Genomic DNA, 18,690 nt, shown 5'->3' on the forward strand with positions numbered 1-18,690 from the left:
CATGGAATCTTAGACCTCATCTCTTCCAACTCCCTCATTTTACAGAGGCAGAAACAGAGGGTGGGAGGAGGGACTTGTCCTGGGTCTCAGGGAGTTAATGGTGGAGCCAAAATAGAGCCCAAGTGTCCTGACTCCCAGGCCAGAGCTTGTTATATGACCTTCTAGGTTCTCTTGAACTCCTCCATAGGACCAAGCCTTTCCCAGGTGGAATGCAACATTTCGGATGTAGATTAAACAAAGCGTTTTGTGTGTCTTCAGTTTTTTTTTAATCCCTCTCCCCCAATTGCCTTTAATCATTTCCAGATTTCCAGGAACTGATAATATTGAAGCCTCCTCAATGTTATTACAAATGCTGTCCAAAGGAGGATTATCTTAATAATGACCAGGTGGCATATGGCTTAACCACACAAATCTAACAGACTCTTGGTCTCTGCTCATCTGTTGTAGTGACAAAAAGGATTGAAAAAGTAGCCCCAAATAACTGTGGCTCCTGAATGTCGTCATGTGGAAATGAGGAAAATTCCAAGTGGAGTAAAAGTTTCCCAGCAACCACTCAGCCCTGAAGGTAAGATGGAGAACAATTACCAGACCATAGGGGATAGTAATTATTACTCTGATGGCAAGAAGAAACACTGGAGATCAAGGGAAGAATCCCAGAGTCAACTAAGGAAAGGTAGGAGCTGAGGGGGAATATGCGATTGCACTAGATCACAGATTATGGCCCAATGTTAACTAGACTGTAAATTCCCTAGGGAAGGGACTGAGTGATTTTTCATGTTTGAATTCACAGTGTCTAAGCACAGGGCCTGGCACACAGTAAACTTTTAATAAATGTTTGTTGTTCAATTGACCAAAGTCCCTTTCTGTTTGAAATCCTGATTCTTATTAGTGAGGAGACTGGGAGGAAAGGCCATCCTATGACAACAAAGGGGAGAAGTGATTGAATGAATCATAGAATATGAGAATATAAGAACTCTTTGAGATCATCTAGTCCACTCCTCCTCTTTTGCCAAGTGGGGAGAATGAGAAGCAAGTCCTTGTGGAAGGGGCTTGTCCTCACTTACACAAAGAGACTGAGAGTCTTTTGGGACACCACTTTCTCTTCTCCTACCTATTTGAGCACTCCTTCTCAGTCTCCTTTACTCCATCCAGGTTGAGCCTGCTAATGGTGGCTCTCTCTCAAGGCTCTGTTCTGGGTCCTCTTCTCTTCTTCTTCTATATCATCTCCCTTATCTCTATTAATCTCATACATTCAATGATCACCTTTATGCCGATGATGCTTTTCTTCTGACCAAGAATCTTGTCATGCATTGCCAATTGCTCCCTTGACATCTCAAATTGGGTGTCCTGTAGGCATCATACTCAACAGGTTCAGAAGCGAACTCATCTTTTCCCAAAGCCTTCCCCTTTTCCTAACTGTCCTATTGCTCTCGAGGGCACCACCATTGTGCCAGTTACCCGGGCTCATAGCCTAGGTGCCACTCTTGATTCCTTTCCTTCTCTCACCACCCCTAGCCAATCTTTTCCCAGCTCCTGTCAATTCTACCTTTGTAATATCTCTTGTATGTGTCCCCTTCTCTCCTCTAACATTGCCCCTACTCTGGTTCAGGCCCTCATCATGTCATACCTGGACAACTGCGATAGCCTTCTGGTTGGCCTCCAGTCTCTTTCCAATCCAGTTCATCCACTACTCTGCTGCCAAACTGATATTTCTAAAAAGCAGGCTGGCTATGTCACTACCTCTTTCCCTGACCTGCCCCCATTCAATAAACTCCAGGGGCTCCCTATTGCCTTCAGGATCAAATATGAAATCCTGTTTGGCTTTTAAAGCTCTTTATAACCTGATCCCTTCCATTTTTCTTACATTTCACTCCTCCTTATGCACTTACTACTGATCTAGTGACACCAGCATCCTTGCTATTTCTCACATAAGACATTTAATCTCCTGACTGTACATTTTCGCTGGCTATTCCCCATACCTGAAATGCTCTTCACTTCCCTGGCTTCCTTCAAGTCTAAGCTGAAATCCTACCTTGAGCAAGAAACCTTTATTGGTCCTTCTTAATGCTAGCTCCTTCCTTCTGAGATTACTCAACATTTACCATACATATGTACATGCACTCATATATCTTGTTTATACATAGTTGTTTGCATGTTGTCTCCCATACTGGAATATGAGATCCTTGAAAGTTAGGGACAATTTTTGCCTTTCTTTGTGCTTAGAACAGTGCCTGGCAATTAGTAGGCGCGTGATACGTGCTTGTTGACTGACTGTTGGATCAAACTCAGGTTTTCTAACCAAGGCCAGTGTTCTTTCTATTATACCAAACTGCCTCAAACATTACTATGTCGACTAGAAATTGAGCCCTAGATGGGACAAAGAGCAGAGTGTTTGACTTCCCTCTGCTTTTCAATCTTTGACGAATGGAAGCTACAAATGATTACTGGCTGGGTGTGTCTTGCAATAACTGAACGGCATCAGCCCACAAGCAAGATGCCTAAACCTAGGTGTTAAAGAACAAGTCTACTACACTGGGGAGGATAGAGAGGGAGACAGAGTATCTTTATGTAGTTTCAGCCCTATCTTTGGCAATGACTAGGGAGGGGAACAAGAACACGGGTCATTCTCTTCCCTTTATTTCCTAAATGCCTCAGGTTCAAGCTGGTTAGACCTGCAGCTCTAGAGACTATGAGAAGTTTTTAGAATAGCATCCAGGAAGGAGAGACAGTCTACTTGTTCAGAGAAGGCCTTCTTCAAAGCTTATTCCCATTTGCCAGGCCAAGATGGATGGAAAGAACATAGAGCATCCCAGTCCTCTGATTTTTGCAGGAGTTCTTGAACTTTTTTTTTTGGTGATATGAGTCCTTTTGGCAATCTGCTGAAGCATATGGACTGATCATTTTGTTAGAATAATGTTTTTAAATAATTGAAGGAAACATTAAATTTGAGAGGTTAGTGAAAATAAAGATGTAAATTTTTTCTCATTCAAGTTCATGTGACCCTGAGATCTATTCATGGGACCCCATGGATAAAAACTCCTAGTTAATGGGTCTTCAGGGTCTTAGCATATTCAGTGGATTTCTATTTTGGGGAGCTAAAATTGCTCGTTCTTTGCTTGAAGCCAGAACTATGTGAAGGGCTTTCCTATATTTTGTGGCAGGAAGGGTTATCTAAGTACAATGAGAATGTCTGGAATAACTCATGTATAGCACCAAAAAGGCCTTGGAGGATGCTTTAGTCAAATCCCAATGAATGTCTCTCTACTCACAGGATCAATATCAGGTAATCATCTTTAATTCCACATCACAGCAGTAGAGTGAAGAGGGGAGGGGAAGGAAAAAAACCCAAACAAACCAAACAGGGGATATTTACATCTAAAATTCACATCACTTATTTGTTGGGTCCAGAACATGCTATCACAATATATACAGTAAATACCTTTGAGGACATGGGTACAAATTCCTTTTTTTTTTCCTTTTAACTTCGCTTTCCTGTAGAGTTAAGATAGGGGTATTTTTTTTTGTAGTTTTTTTTTTAAAACATGACTACACAAAAGAAGTGGTTAGAGGTTTTCTCATTTTAAATAAGCACAGAATGCCAGAGATTAAAAACACATTTACAGGGCAGAGTACCTGTGAGACATCACAATCTATACATTTTTTGCTCAAATTCCTGTACAAATACATAGCATTCAAATGAAATATATACAAAGATGCCTGACAAAATGAAAATCAAGAGATCATATAATCTTTTCAAAGGAATCTCACCTCTGTTTTCCACAGCTTTCCCTCCCCCCTCAACCTTGGTTGGTTTGCTGACAGGAAGTGGTTTGGGGATGGGTCCTTTTTACCCAGTTATATCCAGGAAATATAGGGAAAGGAAAACAATTAATCAATCATCTGATCATACTACACAGAGCAAGACTAACCAGACCCATTATACCCTCCTTAAATACATGGAACAGATAGAAGAACCAGGAGACACTCGTGCCTTTGGTGACTGGCTTCAGATTCAGAGTCCTCTGAGACCAGTCATTTTTCCTCCACCCGAGGATCAAAATGAACATTCAGCCCCGGAATCCACCAAGCCCTGGTAAACACTGTCTCAGGAACCCCAGTCTGCCAATGAAACAAAGGCTCGGTCACAGCAACCTTTGTCTCCACCTCTAATTCCCTGAGAAGTAGGGCTGACCTCCATTTTCAGTCACTAATACAATGAGAAGAAACCTTTTTTTCTGCTCCTTACTCAGCCCTGTTGATTAATGACACTATAAGGGTATTCTTTTAGAAATTCCCTAACTAGTGCAAAATACCTGCACAGCAGCCACCAATGAAAGCAGATTTTATAAATCCCTTTTCCTGTTCATGGGAGGGAGGTGGTCAGAGGGGAATGGCATTCTTGCTATGAATATGGGTGCTCACTTGCAAAAAGACAAGTTACATCAACTGTCTTTTCTGCTTTGAAAGGGGAAGGGATTAGGGTTTAAAAACCAGGCACCAAAAATGCTGGCAGACCACCCGGTCAGAGTCCAGAAAAGTCAGGAGAAGAAAAACAGGGTGGGAAATAGATTTGAACTCCAGTGACACAGGAGGCTTTGCAATGAGCAAACACTTTGACTCACACTAATGTTAACTCCAGCAAATGAAAGAAACATTTAAAAAAAAGTTTTGTTCATTGACATCGTTATTTTTTAAAAGTAACTTAGAAGCACCCTGATAAAATACTGTTATACCGTCCACCCCATTTCCCCAAATATTAAACCAAAAGGAAAACCAGTATCCTGACCTGATTAGAGTTTCATATAAAGACACTGTTGTCCACTAGGGCTGTAGAGAGCTCTGACAACCTTTCTTAGGCTGGTGAAGCCATGGAAAAACTGTTCTTGGGGCTTACTCCTGGCAACCCTTTGTTGAACACTGTGTTGAAACATCACCATACACCAGTGGCAGAAGGCAACAGTGTTATGTGGCTTGGGCTCCTTAGTAATAGGATACCACCTCACCCTACTCCCCCTGCCCCCTCTAGTCCTGGGGACACCATTAACGAAGAAGGTAATTTCATTTGCATGGGGATAAGTTTCTAAAGAAGACAAAAAAAATGTACTTCCTAATCCATCCCACCCAGTAGCCAACTGAGCCTGAGTTTCCTTAAGCCTGCTCCAGCAGCCCTGCTGGGCTACCAGTCTCTTTCACAACAGAGGTAGTGTTGAAAATCCCTGACTCTTGGAGAATGGACTACATTCCAATCGCTTCTGAAAGATCAAAGGATTTCCGAGCTGCTGAGACCTAATGGCCCCTCTCTTACACCAGTAGGACTTACCAGTGGTGGAAGGACCTGGTTGATGTCAGCCAATCAGAATGAACAGCTTTCTGTGCCCAGGAAAGAACCTACCCAAGGGCTATGGGCAGAAGCTGGGCTTTCTCCTCTGAGGAAGGTGGTATGAGAAATCTTTCTTACTTGGTGTATTACACAGCCCTACTCTCTGATAACTAGACTCTAAGCAATGGTGTTGACAACTGCCCAAAACTGAGCTGGAAGAAGGCTCCAGGGGATGGGGTTGGGACCTTGGGAACTACCCAATCCTTGCTGGCCCTGCAGCCAAATTGGGGAGAGGCCCTGCCTCCTAGGATGAGGGAGGTGGGGTAGGGGCATTAAAAAGGAGCAAATGTTCAGAGCTTAAACTAATGGAGAGAAATCTAGAGGAGGCAGCAGGGAAGTGAGTTGGAACCATGGGGCCTTCAGCAACCCCTGTGGAAGGCCAGCAGTATGGCTAAGATGTAGAAGTCAGATCAGCATAGCCGGGCCAGTGTATATTAGGCCCGGGAAGCCACAGATGCAAACGTTCCTGGAAGAGCTGATTTTTTTTCTTTTGTAGTAGCCCCTTTTCTCCTGTCCACAGACCACCTCTAAGTCTGCCGTGTGCACTCTACACAATCCCTGAAAGTAACCACGAGCTTTTGCATCTATACAGCAAAGAAAAAGATCCCTAGTGCAACTCCTACTGTGCGTTTCCAAACCTGGAGGGGCCAGTTCATGGAAGAGGATGTTTCTGCTCCCCTTCTGGTACTGAGATACTCCAATGTGGCTTCTGTTTGTTTAAGTCTCTACGGCTAAAGGTTACATCCACACATGTTTGTGTGGGCTGGTAACTGCAGAAGGAAGAAAGCATCCACTGCACAGAGAGAAAAAGGAAAAGAAAGCTCCAATAAAAAATTGAAGAGTAGAAAATAAACTAAAAATAAAAGCAGCAACATTGCATGCTGGCACCATCTCTGTACACGGTCGAAACGGGAGTTCACTGCAGTAGAATGTAAAGAATTGGTTTCTCTCTCCTCTGAGTCCCACACCTTTCTAGTTCCCCTGTGGGCGACTTGCTTGTTCGACCTGGAGTAATTATACAAGTTCCTTTGCTCACAGTCTCCCTCTTGTCTACTGCTCGCTGATGCCATGCTCCCAGGCGACCCTGGCTTGCTCTTCCTTGATACTTCCTGGTGGCAGAGAGACTTTTCGATGCAGGGGCCGGTGTTTGTCTTCCTCTTCCATCATCATCATCCCCTCCTCATGCTCCAGGGGTGGGTGTCGTGAATGGTATGGTTTGGGGGGTAAAGCCGGAGGAGGGTCCATAGGGTCCTGAGGGATCACTCCACTTGGAGCAGAGTGGCTTCGGCACGGCTGGGATTTGACTGACTCCAAGACATCAGGCTCTGAAAGACTGTACCGGACAGGAAGGTAGGGGGTCTCTAAGTCTTCATCAGTGTTCCATGCCTGGCTAGGGACAGAGTCCATGGTGTCTGTGCGGGGCGGGACCTCTGAAGAATGCCCAAAGTTACTCTCACTCAAGGAGGACACTCCGCTGCTGGCACTGCCGGACAGGGTTGAATTGCTTCCATCCAGGCCAGACTGGGGACTTGTGGGTGATGCGGGGATGGGATGGAGAGGAGACTGTTAGAAACAAAAAAAGGGGTCAATTAAAACCTCTTACCAGGCCATTCTGTGGCTCAACTCACCCATTATGTGTATGGTGACAAGGCAAGAAGCTGGCTTCTATTAATGAAGTTTAAAGACATCATCATCAATAATAGCTAACATTTACTGAGAACCTGCTATGTGCAGATGCTGGGCTAAATGCTGGAACACTGAGACCATGCTGTCCAGGGAAACCTGGCATTGAAAATTATTAGACTCAGAAATCACCAGCAGTCTGCCTCTCCCCAGTTATAGAATGTGAAATCTACCAATAAAATCCACCTTCTTTCTGGTTGGCCTCTCAGGGACTGCACGGACTCTACCTGCACAGTTGGTGTGGCCTTCAATAATCTGTCCCTCGGAGCTGTCAGGGCATTCTGGGGAGAAGATCATCACAGATGGGCCAGTATAGGTTAGGTCCAGGAAGCTTAGCTTGTTTGAGCACACTCCTCTTTACAGTCTTTATGAGACTTGGGCAGAGGAAGGCTCTGTTCCCCAATCACTCTCCAGTAGTGCTGAGGTGGCTGCAAGGACTTGGAGATCATCCAGGGAAGTCCATGGCCATCCTGAATGGCTCGAGGCTGACTCTTGGGGGGCAGAGGCCTTTTGGGGCTACCTGGTGATTCCCAAGACAGTCTAGATGCTAAGATACTTCAGAGTGCCACGTGATTCCCAGTCTGCTCTCTAACTGAATGAAAGCTCTAACACCTAAGAAGTGTTCTAGACCTAACCCTTTTCTCCCTGGCACTTCTAGGCTAAGACCTCTATTCCAGGTAGGACTGGGGTAGCTGGGTAGCTGGCTCTCGTCTTGTTTAGGTAGTTGGAAAATAGATAAACAGAGAACAGGGCCTCCTCTGCTCCACCATTTTTACATATCCGTCTGTCTCCATGCCCTTGCAAAGGAGGGCCTCCATGCCTGGAACATTTTCCCTTCTCTGCTTCTTGGGATTTGTGGTTCTCTTTAAGGCTGAGCTCGAGTGCTACCAGAGGCTTTTTCAGATTCTTCCAGCAGGAAGCGGGCTAGGTGGTGCAATGGATGGAGTGCTGGACCTGGAGTCAGGAAGACTTTGAGTTCAAATCTGGCCTTGCATGCTCACTAGCTTTGTGACCCTAGGCATGCCATTTAACCTCTGTTTGCCTCAGTTTCCTCAGCTGCAAAATGGTGATCATAATAGCACTTAGCTTGAAGGGCAGTTGTGAGGGTCAAATGAAATAATGTTTGTAAAATACTTAACAGTTTCTGGCAAGTAGGAGGTGCTATGTAAATGCCTCTTCCCACCCCCTCACATCCCCAGAACTACTTCGTATTCACTTAGTGCATATTTTATTTTGACTTTATCAGTGAGGTGGCACGGTGTACACAGCAATGGACCTAGAGGTATGAAAATCTGAGTTCAAATCTAGTCTCAGAAACTTACTAGCTGTGTCACCCTGGACAAGTCACTCAACCTCTGTATGCCTCAATTTCCTGTAATCTGTAAAATGGGGATAATAACAGCACCTACCTTGCAGGCAGGATTTATGTGAGAATTAAATGAGATAATATTTGTAAAGTGTTTAGGGCCGTGCCTGGTGTGCTTTTTTCTCTCCCTCCTCCTCTCCCCTTAAGTTGGGTACGTGTAGAATGTGCACTCCTTGAAGGCAGGGGCTGCTTTATTTTTGGTTTTATATCAACAGTGTCCTGCATAGTGCTTGGTACATACGTAGTGGGTGCTCACTGAACTGCGTGCCCTCATTTTTCAGATGACCACGGAACATCAGTGACTGGCCAAAGGTTACATGGGGAGTGAGAAGCTGAGCTGGGATTTGGCTGCAGCTTTTCTGATGGTGAGCACTGAATTATCTGCACTCTCCCAAGCTTCCTCCCCCATCACCTCCTCTGAGACCCAGGCTGTGATAAGATGTGCTGGGGTTACCTTGCGCAGCGTCCGAGCAGGAAGGGCCGGAGGGGCGTCGCCGAGGGGGTGATGGAAAGCATCAAAGTGGAGAGAATAGTGTCCTGAAATGAAAGAGAAATTCATTCTCAACAAGGAGGGGCCCCTCTGTATACCGCAGGATATAATCTAGACTTATCCCGGCCAGCAGGAGAGACTAGATGAGGCCTGGGAGGCTTTTCCTCCTTTTGCTTTTTTTTTTTTTTTCAAAAGAGTTGTATGGCTGTGAAAGGTCCCTCTTCATTTCTCAGTCGACTGAGACAGAAGTGACCTGCCTCATGAGGGCTGTGTCTCGAGGTTGTCCTGTTGTCTCAGAGCTGACATGAAGACTTTGGCAGCAGCGGGGGCTTTCCACCCTTGCCCCGCTGAAGTTTCTGGGCCAGATCACACAGGCTGATGATAGACACCATGCCTCAGGAAACCAGAAATTCTGTTGCCTTCAGCTCCAAAGTTGCTCGATGTTGAGGTATCTGCCTCACTTGTTGCCCTGGCAAATCTACCTCCACAGTCGTTCTTACCACGGCACACGGGAATTCTTACCGTAGCAGCCGGAGCTCTGGCTTTGTCTAACAGTCTGCCAGGTGAAAAAGCCCATCTTCTTTGTTTCCCTTCATCTCTTTTCCTGGAAGGAAGCTGCTTGCCTGGGTGGCTCTCATCCTTATGTCTTACTGGGGCCTGAGAGCAGGGACTATCTGAGGGACCTTCTGTCAGTTTTCTTACCATGGGGAAGGCTTCGAGGAGGCACTGGTGGAGCCAAGATGCTCCCCACATGGGCAGACAGCAATGGCAGGGCCTCTTGGGTTCCACTGTCCAGGCTCCAGCTGCTGGGGGCTGTTGGCACAGCTGAAGGGTGGAAACAGATGGAATTGGGGTGAGGTTACATTATGAGCTGCACTCATGGATGGATGGCTCATTGTAGGGACTGGCTCTTCTCCAGCTGTGAGTTGGCCCCACGATTTCTGAGGTGGTACTGGGCTGCCTACTCAGGTTGAAGGCAGTGGCCTGAGAAAAGGAATTTGGCTCAAAGGATGGGATGGCATCCAGGGGTTGTTTTGGGGTAACGAGGACTGGCAACACCCTCAACTGTACCAAATTTGATGGACTTTTAAATGAAGGGGAATTGAGAGAAAGTATGGCAATGAGCAACTGGTAACAATCTAACCCAACTGAATATTTCCTTCCATTCTGTTCAGAGGAAGAATGTGAGTTTTGTGAGAAGATAGGTGCTTCCCACCTTCCTGTCCTCCCAAGAACAATGGCAACAGATGGACTTCCTCTGCTATACCGAGGCATATGTGAAAACAAAACTTAGAAGCCCTGTCACAGAAGGAGCCACTGTCTTCCAACACATCTCCTCGAACCTGTAGGTTGGGATAGGAACAGGGATAGGAAATCTTTATTTCTGCTGGGCAAGGGCTGGCCAAGAAGAAGCACTGACCCCAGTTTGGCATCCAGCTGCGTATGTCCTTTAAAATCCCACAGTGATTTGCAGAACTGTACTAACTCCTCATTCCTCACACTTAGTGGTTTCCCCAGAAAAGGCTTTGAGTTGAACAGATACTTTGACAGAAAGAGTTTGTAACTTGGTAGGGGCAGCCTAATTCTAACACAGGAGGATACTGTTTTACATGCCTTTTTGCCCACAGCTTGGTCTAATGTTGTCAAAAACCACTACTCTGTCCAGCCTGGGGCAGGCAAACTGTTGATAATAATGCCAAATATACAATTCCAGTTAAGAAAATGGTTAACTGAACACCAAAGATGCTAGTGCGAGGGTCTGGAGAAGAGTCCTTGTGGAGTTTCCCATATGGAGTATACGTTGGTGCTTTGAATTCTGGATAGATGTCTACTTTGTGCCTCAGGTAATGTAGCTGTATGAAGACTTACCTGCGTCAGAGGCTCTAGGGACTGCATTTTGGCTAATAATGCCACTCCATGGAGTCTGGGTACCAACTCAAGGTGCCATTGGGGGCACTATTGCTTTTATAGTAAAGATAATGGTTCCCTCTGTTATTCTCATCTATACCTAACAAGTATGGAAGTAAGTGAAACCTCAAACCCAGGAGCTTGAGAAGTCTGCTTTGTGGGGAACAGGGTGGCAAGTACTATCATACTCAACTAATATGATACTGGGGAATGGATATTACTGAGAAATAATCTGTCTTTCCACCAGTGGTGGTAGAGAAACTGAGTCTCATTGTTGGGGGCTAGACTTCTCCAAGGATGCCAGTAAAAGACAAACCCACAAAGAGGTCCAACATATTTCTGTGGATCATGGAAATAATCAGCAGCAAGAAGGATCCTGGAAACTATTAATATATAGACAAATAATCTCAAATGAGCCTAAGGGGTTTGCCATTTTGATTCCTTTCAGAGCAGTGAATTCTCTAGTATGATGGAATAGAGCCTCAGGTGAAATGGGAAGTGGCTTCCTACAGGGAATACCATAACACATAAGTTTTTGGATGAGAACTAATTAAAAGCTGGCTTAGGAAGCTACCATGGCTTAGGTATGAGTTTTATTTAGAGAGAACAATGAGGAATCTGATTCCTCTCCTTCCTCATCCACACTTAGTCCATCCTCATCATTTCCTCAGTGTGTAGCATGTCATCAAAGAGGTATCAAGGCAGAGGAGGAAAGACCAAGGTGGGAAGCTCCCAGTCTTACAAGAGGTGTCTGGGAAGGAAAGAAAGCAGGTTTGACTTTTTTTTTTTTAAGTCAATTGCTTGTGAGTGTGGAAAGATATTCTAAGGTCTTTGATCAACTACAGGTAAAAGTCATGTTTTAATGTTGATTTTATGACTCAAGATTCCAGAAGCACTTGTCTTACTTTACATGTTCAGCAAAGAACAGCACAAGAATAATAACATGAACTTGGAACAAAGAAGCTTCTAATCAGAACTTGGCTAATTTTGAGCATAAGATGGTAGAAGGCAATCTTTGGAGTCACTTCATATGGAACCAGGTACCTTTCTGCATTGCTTTTCTGGTTGAAGCCTTTTAAAAGCAGCCTGATGGGTCTTTGACACTTGGTACATATGCTCTAGAACCAGGATCATAAAGAGATTCTATGATGGAACAAGTTTTGCTGAGAGAAGTAGGGATGGAACAACTCTGGCATTTCCATTTATGTGGGAGTTGTGCTACAATGGGGACCCATTTGCTGAGGTTTCTCTGCCTTCCAGGTTTGCTGTGGAGGATTAATAGTGTAGCATGCATATGTGAGAGCCAGTTGGAGGTGACTGAGGCTTTCTTCCTCTTTTCCCCTTTCCCATGGCCTTACCAGAGGAGCAGGGAAGGGAGACAGGAAAGCACATCTTCCTATAATACTCTGGACTCAGGTTGCATGCCTAGAGACAAGCACCAAATAGGCATTGCTAGGATGAAGAACCATGAGAAAGAGAAGTAATAACTTCTGGCGAGAGGGCAGTGATAAGGAAAAACCATAAGCCTGCAGGAGTAGGTCATAGGCAATGGCAGCTGGGCTCCCCATGAGGCGTGCTTGGGAGAAGCAGATATTGTAGAAATCTTCTGAAAAAGGGAGTGGTGCTGATAGCGAAGAGAAGAACATGTACCAGTGTTAAAAGCTGCAGGAGCAACTGAAAAGAGGTGAGCCTGAAGTGGTTAAACAAGCAAAGCAAGGTCCTGGGGCAGGCACTGTGGGCCTGAATTGGCCTGCAACACCTGTACATGGTCTACTGGGACATGCCTTATTCTCACCATGAGTCTGTAGGACAGGGAGCTGGCAATCTTGGAAGATGTGTGTGAAGATGACCTATAACTATTCCTTCTTTGATTTCTTATTGACTCTGTAAAAAAGTTTCTTTAAACTCCAGTGCCTTGGTAGCCCCAGCTGCTTAGAGGAGGAACGTCCCTGGTGAGAGCTAAAAATGATCCAAATCCAGATATCCCCAGGGAAAGCTCTGGGTGGGGGCACGAGTCAATGAACATGATTATTGAAAATCTTCCAAGGTATGAACTTGGGTTCAGAATATAAACTGTGAATACAGGGCTGCTTTGGGCCATGGATTACATTAGGGAGGTACTGTTGTTTATGGCCATAACACCCATGATTTCAGGGTGGTAAGAGTGAATAAAAGCTACATTTGAAGTTTTCTTTCTGAGCAAACATCAGCTTTTCCCACCTCGATTATAACCCTCTTTCCATGGAATCATGTGCCATTAGCTGAGTCTCAGTAATTGGGCCATCCTTTTCTTCCAGGGTTGCCAGTTAGGCTTGGCAGGTGAGACATCTTTCTTGCACACTGCCTGAAATCCTGGTCCATCTTGATTGTTGAAGCAGCATGCCTTGTATGTAGATTTATCCTCCTTTAAAAGCAGGCAACTCCAGGTCATGGAAAGTTTGGAGCTTTTCAGCTTTTCCCCTCTCTGAGGTAGCAGTTTGACCCATTTAGGTTAAATATGAAGACAATGGAGAAATATTTTGATTTCCCTTTATCCAGTTGTTCCAAGTTGGAGAAAGATGTGAGGCAGGCTTAGTCTTGGTTCAAAGATAGAGTCTTCTTAGGTACCTTCATGTTGGATTTATGACAGTCAGGAAGGAAGGTGACTTTTTAGGGTGACCAACCCAGAGTTATGAAGGTTTTTCAGAGAAATGTCCTTTCTATGCCCTTTATTGCTGAGCTCCAGAGTTCAGTAACTACAGATGCACTGATGGTCATGGATGGAGGCATTCATGAATTATTTTACAGCCATCAGGACATCTCTTCTTTAATTTACTGAAGGGAACAACAACAATGATGGTGAACACACGACACTTGTGGAGGTGTGGAGATGAAAATGTGAGGACAGCTTCGGAGGGACAAGGACTGATGGCACAGGGAAGAGGGATTTCAGGGGAGTCCCGACACTGACAGGAAGGAGGAAATGGAGGAGAGTATGTCAGGGCTTCATATGCTGAGGAAAATAACTTGTACTCAAGGCCCACTGAAGTGCTATGCTGAGAAAATGAGCCACTTACATGTCTTCCCCCAAAGATAGGACACCCTTAGTACGGGGCCACCCATGGAAGAAGGCACTGGAGTATATCAGAGACAGTTACTTCCAAACATAATTTACCACACATAATGGGCAACTGAAAACTAGCCTGGTCATTGATTTTCTAATAGAAACGTAGCAGAAACAAACTGGACAGCTAATATGAATTCCTGCAATTGCTCCCCAGCAAAACAAGAATACTGCGGGCAAACTCATTGAGAAGGCACTTTGACATCGTGACCTGACATGGCATATGTCCACAACCATGATGAATGCCCCAGACACTGGCATCCAGTCCTGGAGGTCATTCTGACTTTGTTTGCTCTTGGGATATTTAGGGGACAGTCTTGGTGGTGGTAGATCCTGTGAGGGCCAACCTTGGGGCTCCCAGATCAATCTAGGACTGCCTGGAGGGAAACTACCTCTGCTCTTCAGCTTTCAGAAGTTCCTTGGATAGAGCTGGATCTTGACTCTGCCACTCAAGTCTGTACAGGACCCTTACTAGCAAGAAAACGTTGAAAAGCACAAGAATGCTTCCTCCCTTGATAGGACCTCTTCTGGGTCAAACTCAGATGGGCTAAGCCTGAATCATATTATCCTCTAAAAGAACTTGTAGGATGTGAAAATGATTCTGTGGGATCAGTCACTCAGCTGCTGTGTTCCACATTGAGTCTGTTGCATGGTACACAGATCCTGCCCTTTTTCTCTGCTGTATGTACCCTTGCCCCTCAGGACTACCTGCAAGGTAGATTTCAGGGAGAGCTATGAGCCTTGCAAAGGAGGGTGTCTACTGTACACTTCAGGAAGGAGGGAAAGATTGTATGCTGGGTTAAATTATTCTGATTTTGGGGGTGATAGGGATACCCCTTGATTAGAATGGAGATAATCTACCGAACTCAGCAACTACATAGAAATATGATGGTGCACCAAAAGCCTGCCATTCAATTAGGAGGCATCTTGATTGAATTTTGAAGACTGAAATGGGCTGTAGAATGGGGGAAGAGGCCTTAACTGGAGAGGTAGAAAAGCAAAAACCACATCTTCATTTGGCACCATGGCAAAGCTGAATAGATTGGGCTACAGAGAGAATCATTATAAGTTAGGCTAGGCCTGGGGAACTAGAACTTGATAGAGGAGTTTAGAAAATTTTAGGGTAACCTAGCACAGGACTAGGTAGCTCTCTGCTAGTGCCCTTACCCTGGCATATAGCTTCTGATTCCATGTATTTGGGATTCCTTTCACAGAGTATTCTGAGAAAACTCACTGGGGTGTATGGAGGTGGGTAGAAGGGAAGGAGGGAGGCAGGTGCTAGAAACAGGTACTAAGATACGGTGGCAGTTGAGAGATTTCTGAATTCAAGGAGCCAAGCAGGCCCAGGGGCCAGGAAGGCTCAAATGTCTCAAACTGGAGTTCAGGAATACAGGATTTTTAGAAAGCAGTAAAAGACCACGGTCCGAAGGCCTATGAGACGGTCTGTTAGACTAGGTCCTATTAGAGGAAGCTGGTGCCTAGGGAAGTTGACTATGGGTCAGTAAGGCCTAAAACGCAGGATCTTTCATATACCCAGTGGCTACAAGTAGGAGACATTTCTTTAGAAAATTAACATATTCCCTGCTCCTGCCTTTTGTGGGATAGAGGGGTGGCTCATAGCTCCTTTTTTTTTTTTAATCCCATACATCAAGGACGGTGAGCTGTTTGGCTAACTGGGGACTATCATTAACTCTACAAAGTTTTCTTGATTTGCCAGTGTCCAAAGTCATGAGCTGGGATGAGTACCTGGGAAGCAGTATATCATTAATTTTCATACAGCAGCTGGATTTTTTTTTAATTTATGAAGGCTAGACACTAGAAATGGGGAGCAAGAAGTGGTTGGGGTCACTCTGAGAGCTGGACACTCACAATGGGGCAGGGAAGCAGCTGGAGTCTCCCTGAAGGCTAGGCTGGAGAAATGGGAAGGACTCAGACAAACTCAAAGGCTGCACAGGTAAATAATGGTTCCAGGTGATGGTGAGGCCTGCACACACTCAGACATACCCACACCCACACTGAGCTTGGCTCTAACCATCCAATGAGCAGCACCTGGTCTGTCAGTATTTTAGATGATGGAGAATCCAACCATTCTAGGACGGGGGCACACTTAGAAGAAAGAGAACACAGAGGAGAAAGAATACCTTTTTCAGCAACAGATAGATTAGGGTCACTGCAGGGCTTACAGGGTCCGATCATTTGCTGGAACAAAGCACGCTGGAAATTTGGAGGCTAAGAGAAGAGGAAAAACCACAGAGAGGTGAAAACCAATAGCCAAGATTCTGGGTAGTGCCTTGGGCTCCAGGAACCTGGCTATTCTGTATATCAGACGGGCTGAAGTCAAAGTATTCACACAATTCCAGTCTGAGTTCTGGTGATGATCTCAAAACACCCCAGAAACACTCTTATCTATGTCAACTCGAAATTATCAAAAAATGAATGACCTTTGGCCACCACTCCTCCACTGCCCAGCTGTTCCCAAGCTACCTGGGAAACGGGTGAGGCTGTGGCCACAGAGGCTGAGGATATTGATCCTAGGGCATCTGACTACAGAACTTTAAGCCCCGTAAGCTTTGATTTACCTGCATCTCCAATTCCTGCCATGGAACGAATAACTGAATTTCCTCTGTTCTCAATCAGAATAAAAGTTAAACCTACCTTGGTTCCATCTGTCAGCTTGTTAGGAGTAGGGCTGGATGGGGACAGGGAAGGAAACTTGCTTATGTGGTCATGGGGCATCTTGCTTTGACTGGCAAAATGACAGTTCTATTATCAGACTACCTCAGCAGTAATGGGCCAGCCATGGGAAGGGGAGAAGGAAATTGTACTTGCAAACAGGTTCTCTTTTACCAGGCAGCCCATGCTCTGTGCCCAAGGTGTCCTGGAGAGTGAAGAAGAGTGGCAAGGGGTCGGAGCAAGGACTGACTGATAATATCTCTTTGTTCAGGTTCCCCTGGCAGGACAGTTTGGAGACTGGAAGGTGGCTGAAGTGACAGCCAGGGAGGGAAGAGTGTTAGGGACCCAGAGAAAGAGGCAAGATGAAGCATGCTGCTCCAGGGAGAGTGACCCCCACACACATCTGCAGGGAGAAACACGTCTCCAGGCCCAATGGCCACACTTCTGCCAGGGCCTTCTCATGCCACAGGGAACACACCCAGAGTAATCAGCTTGACTGTTCAGGAACAAGGAGAGTCCAACAGGCCAGCTAGACAGGTGGACAAATGCAAAGGCAAAGATGCCCCCCCCCCCGTACGCAAATACCTATGTAGGAGCAGAAACTGCCTAGAACTTTGGTGCTCTCATGGTTAAGTAAAAGCTAGCATTTATATAGTGTTTTAAGGGTTGCAAAATGCTTTACAAATATTATCTCATTTGATCCTTACAACAACCCTGGGAGACAGGGGCTATTATTATCCTCATTTTACAGATGAGGAAACTGATGCAAATGGAGGCTATGAGACTCGCCAGACTCACAGAGTAAGTGTCAAGGCAGGATTTGAACTCAGGTCTTTCTGACTTCATGTCCAGTGCTCTATACACTGTGCTACCTCGCTGCTTTAATACTTAACTTCTGAGGACTTTTCCTCAAATGCGTCATGCAGGGGGACTAGAGAAGAACATCAAATAGTTCTACCAAGACAGGAAAGAGAGACTGGCATAGATGGGCTGCTATTCAGGTAAGAGTGAAGATGATGCAAGATGATGGCACCCCTGGGACCCCTCTGCCTGCCCCATACATATAGCCATGCACATGCCCCCAAAGTGCAGGAGGAAAGGCGAGTAACTCCACTACCTGTCCATGGTCCATGACTGCTGCTGGATACATGGCACTGCTTGGGCGGTCCCGGTGAGCGGGCAGCAGCATCATCAGCTCCCGAGAGTGTCGGTACTTATCTGGCAGAGAGGGAGAGCCTGTAACCAAGCGAGAACAATCACGCACAGATGACAAACCAACACGGGACGGTGCCAGGAAGCCAAGCATTCCAGGGGCCTTGACAAGTCTCGTGGGCCTCAGGGGAGGATGCTCTTCTTAGGAAAACAGCAGGAGGAATGAAAGTGAGTCCAGGTACCAGGTGGGTATGGGTGGAAAACAGAGCCCTAGTGTGGTGAGCCCAGCTGTCCACAGCTGGGGCAGACACACAATGGAGGTCTGGGGATGAGGGTCCCAACACTGGCCTTTTGGATCAAGTCCAAACAGTTCTCCATCACCAGAAGGAGAAACACGAAGCACAGGATCAAGGTCTCTGCTGGCCAAGACTTGGGGTTCTGCTACTGCTTATGGGTCGTGTCAGGGGGCTCAGGAGAAGGACACAGTTAGAGTGGGTTCACAGAGACAATATAGGACAAGAAAATCACATAAAGAGATGGAAAGACACTTAGACCACATACTCACATGTTCTTTTAACCTTTAAAAACAATGTTTCCCACATACTTACCTAGTTCAGAGAACCTTGAACCTGTCTTCCATTAATACCCCAACCCTTCTGTGTTCTGACCCCAGCCAAGCGTGCCTAGTTGCTACCTGCTTCAACAACTTGGGTGTTCTGGGATCCCCAGGCAAAGATGTCGAGAGGTCTGTTCTAGCGTAATGCCCATTAGCAGTATCTAGTGCAGGGTCTGGCACGTTTATAAATTTGATTTATTGCATCAGCGCCTCCAAGTCAATGAAATCATGATACCAATCTGAGAGCTCTGGGCTTTGAAAATGTGCTTTACAGTGTACTTGGCTCGTGACCATGAACTCTGAAGGAAACACTTTTTCT

At 45.6% G+C, this 18,690-nt stretch overlaps 1 protein-coding gene and 1 long non-coding RNA gene across 2 annotated transcripts in view; one reads left to right on the top strand and one right to left on the bottom strand.

Moving 5' to 3' along the window:
* Positions 1–54: 54 nt before the first annotated feature.
* LOC110217004 (uncharacterized) lies at positions 55–10,458 on the top strand. Its single transcript, XR_013485864.1, has 3 exons — positions 55–565; positions 8,711–8,794; positions 10,095–10,458. It is a non-coding gene; the product is annotated as an uncharacterized LOC110217004 (long non-coding RNA).
* Positions 3,274–18,690, bottom strand: part of DOCK3 (dedicator of cytokinesis 3) — a 512,545-nt gene continuing 497,128 nt past the window's right edge. The window contains 4 exon segments of the mRNA XM_020999119.2: positions 3,274–6,943; positions 8,884–8,966; positions 16,072–16,159; positions 17,721–17,839. Coding sequence (XP_020854778.1) covers positions 6,431–6,943; positions 8,884–8,966; positions 16,072–16,159; positions 17,721–17,839 — 803 coding nt within the window. The 3' untranslated portion in view covers positions 3,274–6,430.

This window comes from Phascolarctos cinereus, unplaced genomic scaffold, assembly GCF_003287225.1.
Source record: "Phascolarctos cinereus isolate Bilbo 61053 unplaced genomic scaffold, phaCin_HiC Scaffold_4;HRSCAF=312, whole genome shotgun sequence".
Classification (NCBI taxonomy): Eukaryota; Metazoa; Chordata; class Mammalia; order Diprotodontia; family Phascolarctidae; genus Phascolarctos; species Phascolarctos cinereus.